General features: G+C 37.9%; 1 protein-coding gene across 1 annotated transcript; it reads left to right on the forward strand.

Annotated features, from left to right (window-relative positions):
- The first annotated feature begins 1445 nt into the window (after window positions 1-1445).
- LOC129364406 (aminopeptidase N-like) lies at window positions 1446-15060 on the forward strand. Its single transcript, XM_055037015.1, has 21 exons — window positions 1446-1748; window positions 2569-2872; window positions 4118-4260; window positions 4480-4616; window positions 4730-4856; window positions 6422-6576; window positions 6990-7103; window positions 7195-7338; window positions 7718-7783; window positions 7882-7947; window positions 8811-8983; window positions 9114-9190; window positions 10464-10600; window positions 10675-10730; window positions 11575-11722; window positions 11822-11913; window positions 12301-12408; window positions 12497-12664; window positions 12852-12992; window positions 13374-13455; window positions 14179-15060. The coding sequence occupies exons 1-21, from the start codon at window positions 1448-1450 to the stop codon at window positions 14326-14328; spliced, it is 2889 nt and encodes a 962-aa protein (XP_054892990.1). The 5' UTR covers window positions 1446-1447; the 3' UTR covers window positions 14329-15060.
- Window positions 15061-16153: the final 1093 nt, after the last annotated feature.

The following is a 16153-nucleotide window of genomic DNA, read 5'->3' on the forward strand; positions in this document are numbered from 1 at the left end:
AACGAAGTTCTAAATTAACAGAATTTGCAGAAACAAATTCTGTTAACCTCCAAGCCATGTTTTCTTTTCATTAGCTCAGTAACATGTTGGTAGTTTAGTTAAATTACCATAAATTAACATATTTTGTGTTGCTTACATAGTCATCTCAGCTGGGTTTAACTTAGCTTTGCTTATCTTAGCTTTGTTTCAGTTTACCAGCTAAGTTTAGTACTACTTCTTTCACATTAGCTTAGTTTAAACGAGTTTAGCCTAGCTTCATTTTGCATATCTCAAAAAATAAAAATAAAAAAATATGATATATATATATATATATATATATATATATATATATATATATATATATATATATATATATATATATATATATATATATATATATATATATATATAGTAAGGGAAGCCTGGCATTATTTAGTTTACAATATAATTTTCCACTTTACTTTAATTAATCTTTGCTTAGTTTAGTTCTGCTTATCTAAACAAGCTAGCTTAGCTTAGCCTGTGTAGGTTTTCTCATTCTAGCTGCATTTTGTGTAGTTTTAGCTTAGCTTGTTTAGTAGTTAATTTCCTTTTAGTTTGGCATAGTTCATGTTAGTCTAGAATGTCATACTTGCTTTTCAGTTAGCTTAGCTTAGAACAACTTACCTCACTTTAGCTTAGCTTATTTATTTATTTTAGATGCACTTAGCTTAATTTAAATTAGCAACATTTTGTGTATATTAATTTACCTCTATACGCTTTATTTTAGAGTAATATACTTTACTTAGCTTGCTTTAGATGTCTTTAACCTAGTTGCATTTTGTTAATAATAGTTTTGATTATTGGTCTTTGTCTCACTGTTTTAGCAAGTCAGCTGTTTTTGTGTGTTTTTCTAGAGCGGTTCTGAAATTTGGTGCTGTAATGGAGATAACATCAGTGGGTCCTGATGCAATCATGAACCACTTATCAACAGCCGCTGTGGATTTGGATTATTGATTTATTTATTTGTATTGAACCCTTTTTTTCTCTAGGTAAAACCACACTGAGATTAAAAAAATCTATTTTGCAAGAGAATCCTGGTCAAGACTTGCAGCAGCACACAGAGATTTCAGAACATTAATAAATAAATAAAGAAATTTCAAAATCCTCAGTTGAATCATTTACAAACAGATTATTCCTTCTAAAAATCAGTAAGAACAGCCTTAAATATATATTTCTGCAACTGTCCAAGAAGAGGGAGCAAAATCTGAACAGAATATATTATCTTCAGTTTATCATAACTCAATTAAATGTTTAATGAGAATTAATTCAAATCGAATTTAGGGTTTCTAAAGTTCCTCATTTCAGGGAGTCGCTACTCAGGTAGATGTTCCAGTCTCTGTTAATATGTCACCTGTTGCTGTGAATGGGAGGGGCAGATGGTTACAAATAAAGGTTCATCAGGCATCAGTGCAGGCAGACTGACACCATGGCGAAAGGCTTCTTCATCAGCAAATCTCTTGCAGTCGCAGGGATTATAATAGGAGTGGCTGCCCTGTCCACCATTATCGCTCTGTCTGTCGTTTACTCTCAGGAAAAATCCAAAAACAAAGAAGTGACACCAACCCAGGGAGGAGGAACGACTCCTGAACCCACAACAACACCGACCCCTTCCAACGAACCATGGGACAAATACCGGCTGCCAAAAACCCTGGTGCCGCACGACTACAGCGTGACTCTGTGGCCTCGACTGAAACCACATCCAACGACTGGGCTCTACATCTTCACAGGTAAAGCTGGAAACCTTCAGTCTAGATCTTGTGCCTTTCTTCAGCCACTAGGACTGAGCCCAGCATCATTTTCAAAAATCCAAAATAATCGTGCAGAACAACTAAAATGGATGCAGACTGAAAGTTTCAGGCCTACAAACATTTTGAGTCAAAAGTCAAACATGTGCAACATCTGCAGCAATTTACTGCTTTTCAGTTAAATGACAAAACAAAACAGATTGAGTGATATTTATAATTTACCTCAACACAGTTTGGAATTGTACAGGATTTTTTAAAAGAATGATTACATTTATATTTAAATATAACATTCTTAGAAATAATTTTTTCACTTTTATTGACATAAAACAACCTAGAAAGGCTAAAGCGTGTCGGAAAACACAGTTAATTTAACGGTTAATGAAGGAATATAATTTAGTTTGTTTAATTGGTATCAATAGAGAGTCATCGCAAAACTGAAGCTCGCCTTTCTGAAAGTTTCTGAATTTTTCCAACAAATCTATGGAGGTTTCAAACTCAGAAATGGTCAATGATCGATGGATAATCTGAGATTAGTTTAAAAACAATTTATTTGATATTAGTCCAGTCAAAACAATGGGAAAAGTTCCCTGACTTTCCCTCTTAAGTTCTGCAAAACTGAAAGATGAGGACTAGTTTGATTATTGGGTCCAGATGCACGTTTTAGTTCTGGTTTCAATTCAACACAGTGGGAAACATATGTGCAAAAATCTGCAACTGAAAACGTTTGGATGAGGAGCTAAATTTGCCTTCATGCAGTCAGAAGTAGAACTGAAACATTTCTGACGGCTTTCTTGTGTTTCAGGAAACTCGTCTGTGGTGTTTGAGTGCGTGGAGGAGACGGATCTCATTCTTATCCACTCTAACAAGCTGAACTACACACTAGATTCAAATAATAAGCATGCACAGCTCTCAGCCGTCAACGGTGGCAGCGCACCATCCATCAAGAAGTCCTGGCTGAAGACGGAGACTCAGTTCCTGGTTCTGGAGCTGGACGGTAAACTGGAGAAAGGACGAATGTACCGCCTCTACACCCAGTTCACTGGAGAGCTGGCCGACGATCTGGGAGGTTTCTACAGGAGCGAGTACACAGAGAATGGAGTCAAGAAGTAAGAATATTCTCTGTTTGCATTTAATAAAACATTGTCCTCCTCCAGCCTGCTGTTAAATGTTTTGTGCATCTATGTCATCTTAATGGACTTTTTATCCATTATCACTGGAACCCAAATAACTTTGGCCTTCAATTGCAGTAAAAGGGTCTAATGGATGGACGTAACCACGGCAACATGATCCATAAACAGCCATCGCTAAAACCTCTTGTTGGGAATTTGAATGGAGGGAGGAATGACCTTATTGGTTGGTTTGTTAGTTGGATGGATAATTGGTTGGATGTATGGATGATTGGTTGGTTGGTTAGTAAGTTGGCTGGTTTGTAAGTTAGTTGGTTTGGTTGGTTGGTTGGTTGGTTGGTTGGCTGGTTGGTTGGTTGGTTGGCTGGTTAGTTGGCTAATTGGTTGGTTGGTTGGTTGGTTGGTTGGTTGATTGGATGGTTTAGTTGGTTGGATATATGGATGATTGGTTGGTTGGTAAGTTGATTGGTTTGGTTGGTTGGTTGGCTGGTTGGTTGGTTGGTTGGTTGGTTGGTTGATTGGTTTGGTTGGTTGGTTGGTTGGCTGGTTGGTTGGTTGGTTGGTTGATTGGATGGTTTAGTTGGTTGGATATATGGATGATTGGTTGGTTGGTTGGTTGGTTGGTTGGTTGGCTGGTTAGTTGGCTAATTGGTTAGTTGGTTGGTTGGTTGGTTGGTTGGTTGGCTGGTTGGTTGGTTGATTGGCTGGTTGGTTGGTTGGTTGGTTGGTTGGTTGGTTGGTTGGTTGGTTGGTTGGTTGGTTGGTTGGTTGGTTGGTTTGGTTGGTTGGTTGGCTGGTTAGTTGGCTAATTGGTTGGTTGGTTGGTTGGCTGGTTAGTTGGCTAATTGGTTGGTTGGTTGGTTTGGTTGGTTGGTTGGCTGGTTAGTTGGCTAATTGGTTGGTTGGTTGGTTTGGTTGGTTGGCTGGTTGGTTATTTGGCTAATTGGTTGGTTGGTTGGTTTGGTTGGTTGGCTGTTTGGTTAGTTGGCTAATTGGTTGGTTGGTTGGTTTGGTTGGTTGGCTGGTTGGTTGGTTAGTTGGTTGGTTGATTGGATGGTTTAGTTGGTTGGATATATGGATGATTGGTTGGTTGGTAAGTTGATTGGTTTGGTTGGTTGGCTGGTTGGTTAGGTGGTTAGTTGATTGGATGGTTTAGTTGGTTGGATGTATGGATGATTGGTTGGTTGGTTGGATGTCTGACCCCAGCTGCTCTGTTCCCTCCAGGGTCATTGCGACCAGCCAGATGCAGGCGACCGATGCCAGGAAGTCATTCCCCTGCTTCGACGAGCCGGCGTTGAAAGCTTACTTCAACATCACTTTGATCCACGATAAGGACACTGTGGCTCTGTCCAACGGCGCTGAGATAGGTCAGTTTTATATCTCTGACCACTGGGCAACTTTAAACAAGAAACCTCTGGCCTACTATGCAGGACTCTACAGGATAAAACAAAGAGAATAGGAAATGATTGAAAGTCTGTTTGGGTCTAGTTAAAATTTGGAAACTGGGAATTGCTTCTCAAAGTTAATGGATCCTCTTCACTCATTATCACGAATAAAATGTAGATTTGATTTTTATTTTCATACAGAAACCACAGCCGTCACCTTGGAGGATCAAGAGGTGTTGCAGACGGTCTTTGAGCGCACTGAGAAGATGTCCACCTATCTGCTGGCCTTCATTGTCAGCGACTACGGCTACATCAACAACACTATTGGCGGGGTTAAGGTCACTGCCTCCAGTTTCTTTAACCTCATTGAATTTGTTTGGAGCTTTTATCCACAGATTTATGTTAATCTGTGGATTTATGGGTTAGAATTGTATTTTTGTGTCCGTTTCAGATCCGGATCTTTGCTCGGAAGCCCGCCATCGAAGCTGGCCAAGGAAACTACGCCCTCAACATCACCGGACCCATCCTGAAGTTCTTTGAGGAGTATTATAACTCCAAGTACCCACTGCCCAAATCGGGTCCGTTCAACACTCTGATACTGGCTTTATGACACACACACACACACACACACACACACACACACACACACACACACACACACACACACACACACACACACACACATACATACATTTAGATATCCATATATCCATTTAGGTATCATCCATTCATCATCCATCTATCATCCAGCTTCCATAAATAATACATCCATCTAGAACAACAATTTACCTGAATCGCTTAGGAAGGTGATGGCCAGATTAACATATTCAGTTGCCACAAGTGGCCCCCGCCCCACACTTTGCCCACCACTGCTTTAATGGGACTTCACCAGGAGGGAAACACTGGCATGCTGTGCTTTAGCCTCCTCGCTGACAGCCAGCTTGTTGTTCTGTCTCAGTGAGGGATTATTAGTTTTCCAAATGATATGAAAACATACATGAAGAATTAAACAGCTGAAAAACATGCCTGTATCCCTGCTGGTTTATGAGGCGTCACAAAGAGCATAATTACCTTGTTTTTCAGTCTTCATCGGTTCTGAGGGTTTATAGCGTTTTTACAGCCAATTTACAGCCATAGGGTAATGATTTACCTTTATGGACGATTCAATGAAGACAGTGAAGCTGCTTCAACAGCTTTTCTGAGATTAATTTAAAAACAAATGATCATCATCAGCTGTTCTGGCTGTTTCAGTGTCCAGCCGGAAGTCAGAGCAGTGCTTTTTCTGCTGGCTGGCAGTTTTTTGTGATGCGTTCTGTAAAGATATAATAACAACATTGAGCAGATAAAATCTGAGCCTTTGATTTACAGCCGTTCGTCCAGTAAATAAATTTTATGGCAGTCATCACATCTGAAAAGAACAATGTTTTACTGACCTTCTGTCACCCGAATATCTAAAAATAGAAAAAGTCGTCGCTTCGACCTGAACGATCCAGCTCACACAGAAACAGCTGTTTCTTCCTTCTGCTCTTTCAGGTTCAGTGAAGAACTTACGGAAGGCCAAAAGAGTCAAAATTAAATGAATAAAGCAGCATAAGTCATCAATTAAATGTGCCAATAGATAAATAAATGTCAATTTAAATGTTTAAATCATTGGTTTAATAGACAACTATTTTATGAAATATATCAATATTGTTAAAATGCAAACACTCAAAAGCTTATTTAAATAATTAGCCCTGCTCATTAGTATCAAATTATTTTATATTGACGTTACAGGACCCATGAGATACTTAACTACCCATTTAATTGATGAGTATTAATCTACTTAATTAATACTCATTTAATTAATGATATGTATCAGCTGTTATGTTGCCATGTTGATTAAATCTTTAAAATGTAAACATATATGGTAACCTGTTTACCATATATGTATGGTAAACAGGTTACCATACATATATGGTAACCTGTATATGTATGGTACATATATGGTTACCATATATGTACCATACATATATGGTAACCAAATTGACCACTTGACAAAAGTGGTCAATTTCTTGACCACTTTTGTATAACAGAAATGTGAGGATTTGCAGGTTGTGTCCACTGGAAACTTGCTTGACTCTTTAAAATTTCCTCTGTCCTGCAGATCAGATCGCCATCCCTGATTTTAACGCGGGCGCCATGGAGAACTGGGGTCTGATCACATACAGAGAGTCGAGGGTGCTGTATGACGAGGCCTTCTCCTCCAACTCCAACAAGGAGAGGATCGCCACCATCATCGCTCACGAACTGGCCCACATGGTGAGCTCAGATAAATGCTAAGATGCAGAGACATTCACAGACTGTTATGAGTTATGGGGGAAAGTAAAATGAAAATAAAATCTGGAGGCAAAATACACCAAAGCTTCTCTTCTTATGAACCAGACGTCTGAGAACAGGAAGTAAGTACGGCTCTACGGAGCCCCCTAGTGCACATGGATTGTTTCTTTATTTTCATTATATTATTACTTTATTCTCATAATATAACTTTATTCTCATCATTTTATTACACGTTTTTCTCAATAAGGCTCCATTGTACTTTGGTGAGGTAAAACAAAAAAAGAAATTTCTCCCATGTCCTGTAGGGGGCACTGTAGGACCCAGACTGTTCGGTCATGATTTATTTTAGTTTTTATAGATGTAATTTTCTCATCTTGTCTCTGTTGTCCCTGCAGTGGTTTGGTAACCTGGTCACTCTGCGCTGGTGGAACGACTTGTGGCTGAACGAAGGCTTTGCTTCATACGTGGAGTACCTGGGAGCAGACAAAGCCGAACCCGACTGGAACGTGGTACAAATTTTCTCTACGTTTGACGCTAATAATCGTTCCAGATGTTTGATGACACTCTTCATGGAGACACCTTCCTCTTGTTCCTTGGCAGAAAGACCTGATAGTCCTCAATGATGTGCACAGAGTGTTTGCAGTTGACGCCCTGGCGTCGTCTCATCCGCTGTCCTCCCTTGAAGACGACATCCAGAAACCTGCTCAGATCAGCGAGCTCTTCGATGCCATCTCATACAGCAAGGTCAGGAAGCACATGCAAGCATATGGGATGCCATTTGTAAAGTTACACCGAATAAAATTAACAGCTATACTTTTGGTATATTTAGCCTTCCATAGAGAAAAAAGAATGCACAAACTAAATATTTAGCATGAGACCTAAACTATATATATGGAACTTAATATTTAATTTGCAACTACATTTTCAGTTTGACTTCTGAATTAAAGATTTAGTTTGCTAGCGAAATATTTAGCTCATAACTTGTACGAATTGTAAACAGAGATGGGTAAAAATGCCTCAATGTGCATGTAGGATCTTGACATTATTCCTCTCCTGCATGTCTAATTTCTGAGCCAGGGTGTGTAATAAGATCTATTTTAATGTATATTGTTCTCATCTTCAGGGAGCCTCTGTCCTCAGGATGCTGTCAGACTTCCTGACTGAACCGGTCTTCACCAAAGGACTCCAGGTGACTTCCTGAAAAATATAATCAAACATTAGTTTTCGGATTTTCTGCTGATAAAATGTATTTATAAAAACATGATTATGTCTCTCTCTGTCCTGCAGAGCTACCTGAGGGAGTTTGCCTTTAACAACACGGTCTACACAGACCTCTGGTCGCATCTGCAGACGGTATGTTGTCTTCAGGCACTTTGAACATTCAGGTTGGGTTTTTCTGAAGAAAACTCATCTGTTCGTTCTGGTTCACTCCCCAGACAAATAACAATAAAATCCAAGGGCTCAATTTAAAACTATACTTTGGCTATTACACATTAAAGCTCTTGCTCTTTCAACTAGAAAAACATCTGTTGATCTATATAAATAGATAACACATCTAATAGAATATTCAATATCACTGAACTTTGATCCAGAACCACACAGCATTCTGGGAGATGTAGGCGGAGGGAAGAGTTTAGACATAGCTTAGCTCACATTAAAGCTAAGCTATGTGGGTGGAATCAACTACTTCCCTCTCTTTGGTTGACTAGCAACAACTTGCTGAGCAACTTGCACAGTTTAAGGTTTTGCCAACGTGTGTCATAAATAATTATCCATCTCGACTGATATGAGACGCTTATATTGTGATATGTTTTAATAGCCATATTTTCCAGTCATGACGCCTAACAAAAGTTTTTGATTCAGATGTGAGACAATTAGTCCGGAATGAGTGCAAATTGGATCATCAACAGAAAAACAACAGAAATTGGTTGAAGGAGAGAAGAATCAGTATGTTGTAATGAGAGTTATTTCTGGTAAAGGTGGTTTTATAAGTGGTTCATTTTGTTTTTCCCCTGAGTGTGTGTGCAAAATACTTACACACACGTAAACACACCAGTTTATGAAAGCAAAAACAATGTCTCTTCACCAACAGCACAAAATAAAACCAAAAACATCTTTTAAAGAATTTATCAAAGATTCACATTTTTATTTTATTTGTGTGTTAAAATGTTTTCAAACTGAAGTGAGTTAGTTTGATGTTTTCTGGTGTTCAACAGGCTGTGGACAGCAGTGCAGTTGACCTTCCTAAAAGTGTCCAGGACATCATGAACACCTGGGTGCTGCAGATGGGTTTCCCTGTGGTCACCATTGATACCGCCTCCGGCACTGTTTCCCAGAAGCACTTCCTCCTGAACCCGGACTCCGAAGTTACCGCTCCATCTCCCTACAAGTACGTAAATAGCTCTCTGGTATTTTTACAAGAATGCCTATGCTATCACAAACTGGTTTCCCTCAAAATCATTTCACTGTCTATAAAAAGTGGGTCTGAAAGTGCTAACAGTGGTTTGTTTCTGCTCCAGTTATCAGTGGAGCGTTCCGATCAGATGGAGGAAGACTGGCGTCGATCAGCGTCTCATATGGCTGACGGAAAAATCAGGTATAAAAATATCAAATGACCATGTGATTCAATCATTTCTGTTCTCACAGAGTAGCCAGTTAGCAGCTGGTTTGTTTTTCTTTTAATATTTTTGGGATTGATTGAAGTTTGATTTTAGACAACTGCATAGTGAAAGAGTACATTTCCAAGAAAAAATTCAGAAATTTCTGAGATTTAAAGGCGGAAAATTCGCAAGGAAAAAAAAAATCTCTAAATTTTCTTGCAATAAAAATTTGTGGGAAAATTTTCTCACAAATTTATTTCTCCTTTTTTCCCTGTTTACAGTAACTATAGTAATTACAGCAAGTATAGATGAAAATAGGGTAAATATCATCAGCAACCACACTTACAAAATTATTAATGAAGATAAAGCTTATTTGAGATTTGTTTGTGCTTTTTATCTTCTAAAAATCTCAGAAATGTTGCTTTGAATTTTCAGGCAAACATTTAGTGAAGCAATTTCAGCCTAATTAGCGGATTAAATGAACTTTTGTAATACATTTAATAGAGAAAGAAAGAAAAGCCCTGAGCTGCTCTGACCAGCAAAAAGCAAATCTGTTCTCACTGAACCTTTAATGGCCAACCTGGCAACCCCAACCAAGCCCGTTACCTGGCAACCCCAACCAAGCCCGTTACCTGGCAACCCCAACCAAGCCTGTTACCTAGCAACCCCAGTAAAGCCCAGCCTGTCACCTAGCAACCCAAGCTAGGTGACAGGCTCAAAGATACTTTAGTGCTCCCAAAGGGAAGTTAAATCTTATTGAAACTCATATCGTTAAATGTGTGGTCAGCAGATTTTACCTCTGTACAATGAACGCTGGAAAAGTGTTTTTCTTCATACATACATTTTTACATTGATGACAGCGTGAATGCTTCTCACGGCTTCCATGTAGCTGTAAAAAAAAAAAAAAAGCAGCACTGCACCAGCTTTTACTTAAAACCCCAATAAACAAGCAGTTTTTGCTTTCTGTTTAATCTAACCAGTTTTAGCTGCATCCAAATCTGGTTATAATCAGTTTCTCAAACTTGGATCAGTACATCAGAATTTTAAATACAGTGACCCGGATGCTGTACTTATTTCTTAGTTTCCAGGCTAGAACAAGAGAGTCCAGATCACCCCAAAAGACTTCATGTAATAGAAAGCTTTGACATTGTCGCTTTAAATCAAAGCTGCATGTTTAGCACTTGAAATGGCAGAAAATTGCAAATATTCACAAGAATGAAACAAAATCAAATTTCCCACTCTAACGTAAAAAAATAATTTCTCCTGAAGCTACAAATAACGACATGAAGGTGACGGGGGATTCTGACTGGGTGCTGGCCAACAATGATGTGGTTGGATACTACAGAGTCAACTATGATGATGGCAACTGGAACAAACTGCTGACCGCTCTGATCACCAACCACCAGGTAGGAACAGCTTCCTGAAGGCTTTTCCGTCCATGTGGCTCACAGGACCTGACATGTTGCTGTTTGTGTTTAAGGTCATTCCAAAGATCAACAGAGCTCAGCTGGTGGACGATGCCTTCAACCTGGCCAGGTAAGTCTGACGCTGACAGACAGAAACAGGGATGAGGGTCAACATGATAAAACCATTAAGGGTCAACATAATAAAACCATTAAGGGTCAACATGATAAAACCATTAAGGGTCAACATGATAAAACCATTAAGGGTCAACATGATAAAACCATTAAGGGTCAACATGATAAAACCATTAAGGGTCAACATGATAAAACCATTAAGGGTCAACATGATAAAAGCCCACGGTGTTGTTAGAAATCTACCATTGTAGATAAAAAAAACCCCAGAAATTTTGAGAAATTTTCTGTAAAAAACCTTTCTGTCAAAAGTCTAAAATCTTCAACTTTTCAAACTCAGAACATTTCAAAAAGTATAAAATTTTCAACTGTTGTAACTCAGAAATGTCCATGTTTTATCAAGAAAATTTCTGAGATTAATCTAAAAATTTCAGAGCTTTTTATGGCATTTTTTACTTTTCAAACTCAGAAAAGTATTTGTCTTTTCTTGTACATTTCTAAGTACAGGAAAAGAACTCAGAAATTTCTGGGTTTTTAGTAAATTATGAGATAATTTTTTAAAAAATTTCAAATATTTTAACTTTTTGAACTCAGAATTTTCTGTCTTTTATAGTTAATTTCTGAGATTCTTCTCAAAGTGTTGGAGCTTTTATTAGGAATTTCTTTCTATCTATAACGACCCTAATTTAAATTTTGTTCAAACGCTGAATTTGAATACATCGTCGCAGAGACGTACAGCGTTGAGCTTGTGAAAACTCAGATTTAGAAACAAATATTTCCTAAATTGACCTTTGTTGTCGTCTGAGCGAGTAAACATAAATCCCACTGCCTGTCGTTCCCCAAAGAGCTAAGATCATCCCGACAGTTCAGGCGCTAAAAACCACCCTGTACCTGAAGTATGAGAGGGAATACATGCCGTGGGAATCTGCTCTGGACAACCTGGACTTCTTCTTCCTGATGTTCGACCGCAGCGAGGTTTACGGAGCCATTCAGGTGCTCGTCTGTCCTGCCTCAATCTATGAACGTTTCTTTACATTTTCCAACCTTTGTTTAATATTTTATTGCCTATTACTGTGGATTTCATGTTTGCAGGAATATCTGAAGAATCAGGTTGCCCCCTTGTTCCAGTACTACAAAGAGATAACAAGTAACTGGACCAGCATACCAGATGGTCATATGGACCAGTGAGTGCATAATAATACAATATAATAATACTTTCAGTTACTTTTATCTTAGTCGTACTTCAAATATACTAAGATATTGTATTTTTCTAGTGAATTTATCCACACAGGCTCAACATATTTTGTCTAAGTGCAGCTGGTAGTTTATTTTTGCTTTGGTTAAACAAAATATAATTTGTTTAACCACACAAAATGGTTGAACAAATTTAAAGAGACAGAGGCAAAACAAAAGCTCATTCTAAAAGCAGCACAACATATTATCCATGAATGATTTTATGGAAAAAAATGTAATGAACAAGTTTTTTTATTGTCTATAGACAAATCCTGATCTGTTTAAGAAGGCATTATAAGTCCAAACCAGCATTGTCTAATTTGACAATCTTCCTGCAGGTATAATCAGGTGAACGCCATCAGCCTGGCCTGTAAGACCGGGCTGCAGGAATGTCAGGATCTGGTCCAGTCGTGGTTCAAAGTGTGGATGGACACAGACGAAAACCCGTGAGTGGCAGAACATTAAGTCAGTCCTCTGAGTCCTCTCAGTGCTTCAAGGCTGCTTCATCATCATGGTGATGTCGTCTCTCTCCAGAATCCACCCCAACCTGCGCCAAACCGTGTACTGTAATGCCATCGCAGCAGGGGGCGCCGAAGAGTGGGAATTTGCCTGGAAGAAGTTCAAGAACGCCACCATTGCTATTGAAGCTGATAAACTGCTTGCAGCGATGGCCTGCACTACTAAACCGTGGCTGCTCAACAGGTTGGTTCAAATGATGCTAATGACAGCAGATACTTCACACAGGAACGATGGAGCGTCTCATGCAGACATGTTGTTATGGGCCCCAATAAAAACCTCCTCAGGGCCCCAAAAGTTTGATTCAACAGATTTTTAAACTAACAGAAGTATTTTAAAGTCAGTTTTGTCTCACGCTGGTTTTGCTCCTCAGGTATCTGGAGTACACTCTGGATCCAAGCCGGATCCGGAAGCAGGACGCCACCTCCACCATCGTCTACATCGCCCAGAATGTGGTGGGCCAGTCTCTGGCGTGGGACTTCATCAGGGCTCGGTGGAGCTACATCTTCACTCAGTGAGTGGGACACTGAAGCCATGTGAAAGTCACATGCAGACATGACCTGTTGGGTAACATCTGTCAACTTAAAAACCATAAATTCCACCTTTATGAAGGGAGATGGCCGTTTTTATGAGGCTGTTCACCATCAATTAAAGGTTTTATTGATCAAGACTGTCCTCAGTTTATCTTTGATCCTCATAAAACCATCTGTAGTTAAGTTTGGTATTTTCTTTAGGTCAATGGCAGAGTGAAATCACAGAGACATTTATTGCACGATAGCGTCGTCAGATTTACCCACTAATGTATACAAGAGGAGTATTAGATCAGCTGATGCTGGAGGCATGTGAAGGAAGTTTGTTTTGTTCCTTTCTCATCTGGTGATGTTTCTTCTCGTAGGTACGGCGGTGGATCCTTCTCCTTCGCCAACCTCATCAATGGAGTCACAAAACGCTTCTCCACAGAGTTTGAGCTTCAGCAGGTTAGAGAACATTTTTATTTGTATCATCAGCTGATTAATGAGATGTTTTAATTTACTTGCCTGATTTGTGAACATTCAGCTGAATAAAGTTCAACATTGGTGTCAAAGTTTGGATCTGGTCAGAATTCCTCAAATAGTTAAACGTTCATGCTCTTATTTTGAAGTTGTTGAAGATTGATTGGACAGCAGTTAACATAAAAACATCAATGCAATAACTAAGGTTATTGTAAGACATGCAACTTATAATATCAAATTAAATTGGTACTCGAAAGTTGAAGGTTTTCAGGTGCAGATATAATTTAAAGTGAAGTTTAACATTAACTCATTACCTAATGTTTATTATTGGTGCTTCAGGGTTAGCTTAACCAACTTTTTAATTAGCTGGTTAAGATTACCTGCTTTCAGAAAATCTGAATCAGAACTTTACTTGGAGAGTTTTTGCTCTCAAGAAATTTGACTTTCCTCTCAATGAAGACAAATACATTCACAAGGATTTTACAAAAGTAGAAGAAATGATGTAAATGTAGATTTAGGCTACAAGAGAACATTTAAAGGTTGTGAAGTCAGAAAATCTGTAGAAAAGGTAGCAGAAGAGTGTTTTATCAGAAATCAGGCCTGTTTTCCCAAAAGCAGATTGAATGAATAAATGTGAAACAGCTTAAAATACCATCGATAAGCCATAGATAGAGCAGACCTAATCAATGATGTTCTGTGTGGTTTCAGCTGAAGGAGTTCAAGAAGGATAACGCTGAAGTGGGTTTCGGATCCGGGACTCTGGCAGTGGACCAGTCCATCGAGAGGACGCAAGCCAACATGGACTGGATCAAAGAGAACAAAGAAAATGTTATAAACTGGTTCAAGAATCCAGTTTAGATCATGAGAAACACAAAATCTTATTCCTATTTATTTAATTAGAAATTCCTCTTTCATAAAAATAACTTGTTTTTTTTCAAGAAGTTTATTCTTTCTTATGTCCAATGATTAGTTTTACATCTCAAAGAAGCATTTAGGTGGCATTCAGCTTTAACTTCACCACTAAAGTTATATTTTATTTCAAGAAAACTGAGAAGTGCCTCAATAAACATCAAACTAAAACAAATGTGACGCCAAAATGTGAAAATGAGATTAGAGAAAATTTGTTTTTGTTCCTTTAAATTTTTCTAAATGTTTCAAAACAATTAAGGGAATAAACTTTTAATCAACAGAAAGTGGATTATTATAAAAAGCAGATTTTTTTATTTTATTTATTAAGTTTGTTTTGGTAATGAAAGCTGTCGTCAAACATCATATCAGCCTGAACCAGCTGCTGTCTTTTGGAGACAAGGGATAAATCTTGGAGTAATTTATTATATCTTGAGTCTAAATTCATAAATTTATGTTATGTGTTCATGTGTTTGCTCTGATTTTATTCAGGATGTTTCGAATTGCGCTCCATGTCCTTTATCATGAAGAAGTTTCTGTAAATTATTTTAGACATTTCATAAATCCACAGATAATTAAACTGTTTGTACAGAAATCAAACTGTGTTTAAAAGTGAGCGTATTTAAACATCTTAAAGCAATAATTTACCCTGTTTAGAAAAAACCCAATAAACTATTTAATTAAGTTGCTGTTTGTCTTGTTTTTTTCTGCAACACATGTACTATGATCCACTCTGGCTTTTATAAATCAAAGAAAACAATAAGAAAATCTGATCTCAGCAGTTCTTCTGTATTTGCAATCAATACTTACTTAAGCTCTGCTCAAAACTTTTCTACTTTAAAAATAGATCTTTTTTAATCCTTGCAGAAAAGTTGGTCAAAAGAATAATTGGAAAAGAAAAACACGACATTTCAATACAAGATATTGAAAGAAATAAAAATGCATTTAAAAGTGCATTTTGAATGAAATTCATAATCAACATGATAAAAAAAAATATCACCCTAAAATAAATGATCTGGCCAAACTTAATTCCATTTGCATCAAAGTTCTGTGACACAACAAATGAAGAATCAGAAATAAAAGTCCAGGGAGCCAGAAAGGTGGTGGAAGCGTTTCATCCTGGGATGACTTCCTGGAGGCAGAGCTTCAGAAAGAGCAGGAGGTTTTAAAGAGACAGAGACCCAATTTCAGGGTGTTTAATTAGGAAGAAAAACATTTCTTTTATATTTGATATGTACAACATTTGATTGTGAACTTGATTATAAAAATACATAAAACTGCTGCTTTAAAATGTAACATTTAGATTAAATTAGTATTTATTTTGGGACAAATTCAAATATATCTTAGATATAGTTATGACATTTGCAGAAATGAACCCTGATGACTTTTCTTTGAGTCACGTTCTTTTCAATGCAAATACAGTAGATAAGTTACCTCTGTCTACTAACCAACTCTCCGTGTGTCGCCTTCCACTGACGGTGAGACGTTTGGATCCGACATTGTTGAAGTTTGTCGCTGCTTCGGAATCAACGCTGCAATCAGGGGCTGTCTTCATGTTGGGTCCAGGTTTGTATCAGAAACTGAATCTGACTTCAGTTTCTGATTGACTGATCAATCAATGTGGAAATGAGATCACCTGCTTGATATTTATGAAATGAGTTTTAGACCTATGTTGGGTCAAATTATACTCTGAATTATTTGTAAGGTATGTAAAACAAAAGTATATATATATATATATATATATATATATATATATATATATATATATATATATATA

This window comes from Poeciliopsis prolifica, unplaced genomic scaffold (assembly GCF_027474105.1).
Source record: "Poeciliopsis prolifica strain line A6 unplaced genomic scaffold, Auburn_PproV2 SCAFFOLD001, whole genome shotgun sequence".
In the NCBI taxonomy this organism is placed as follows: Eukaryota; Metazoa; Chordata; class Actinopteri; order Cyprinodontiformes; family Poeciliidae; genus Poeciliopsis; species Poeciliopsis prolifica.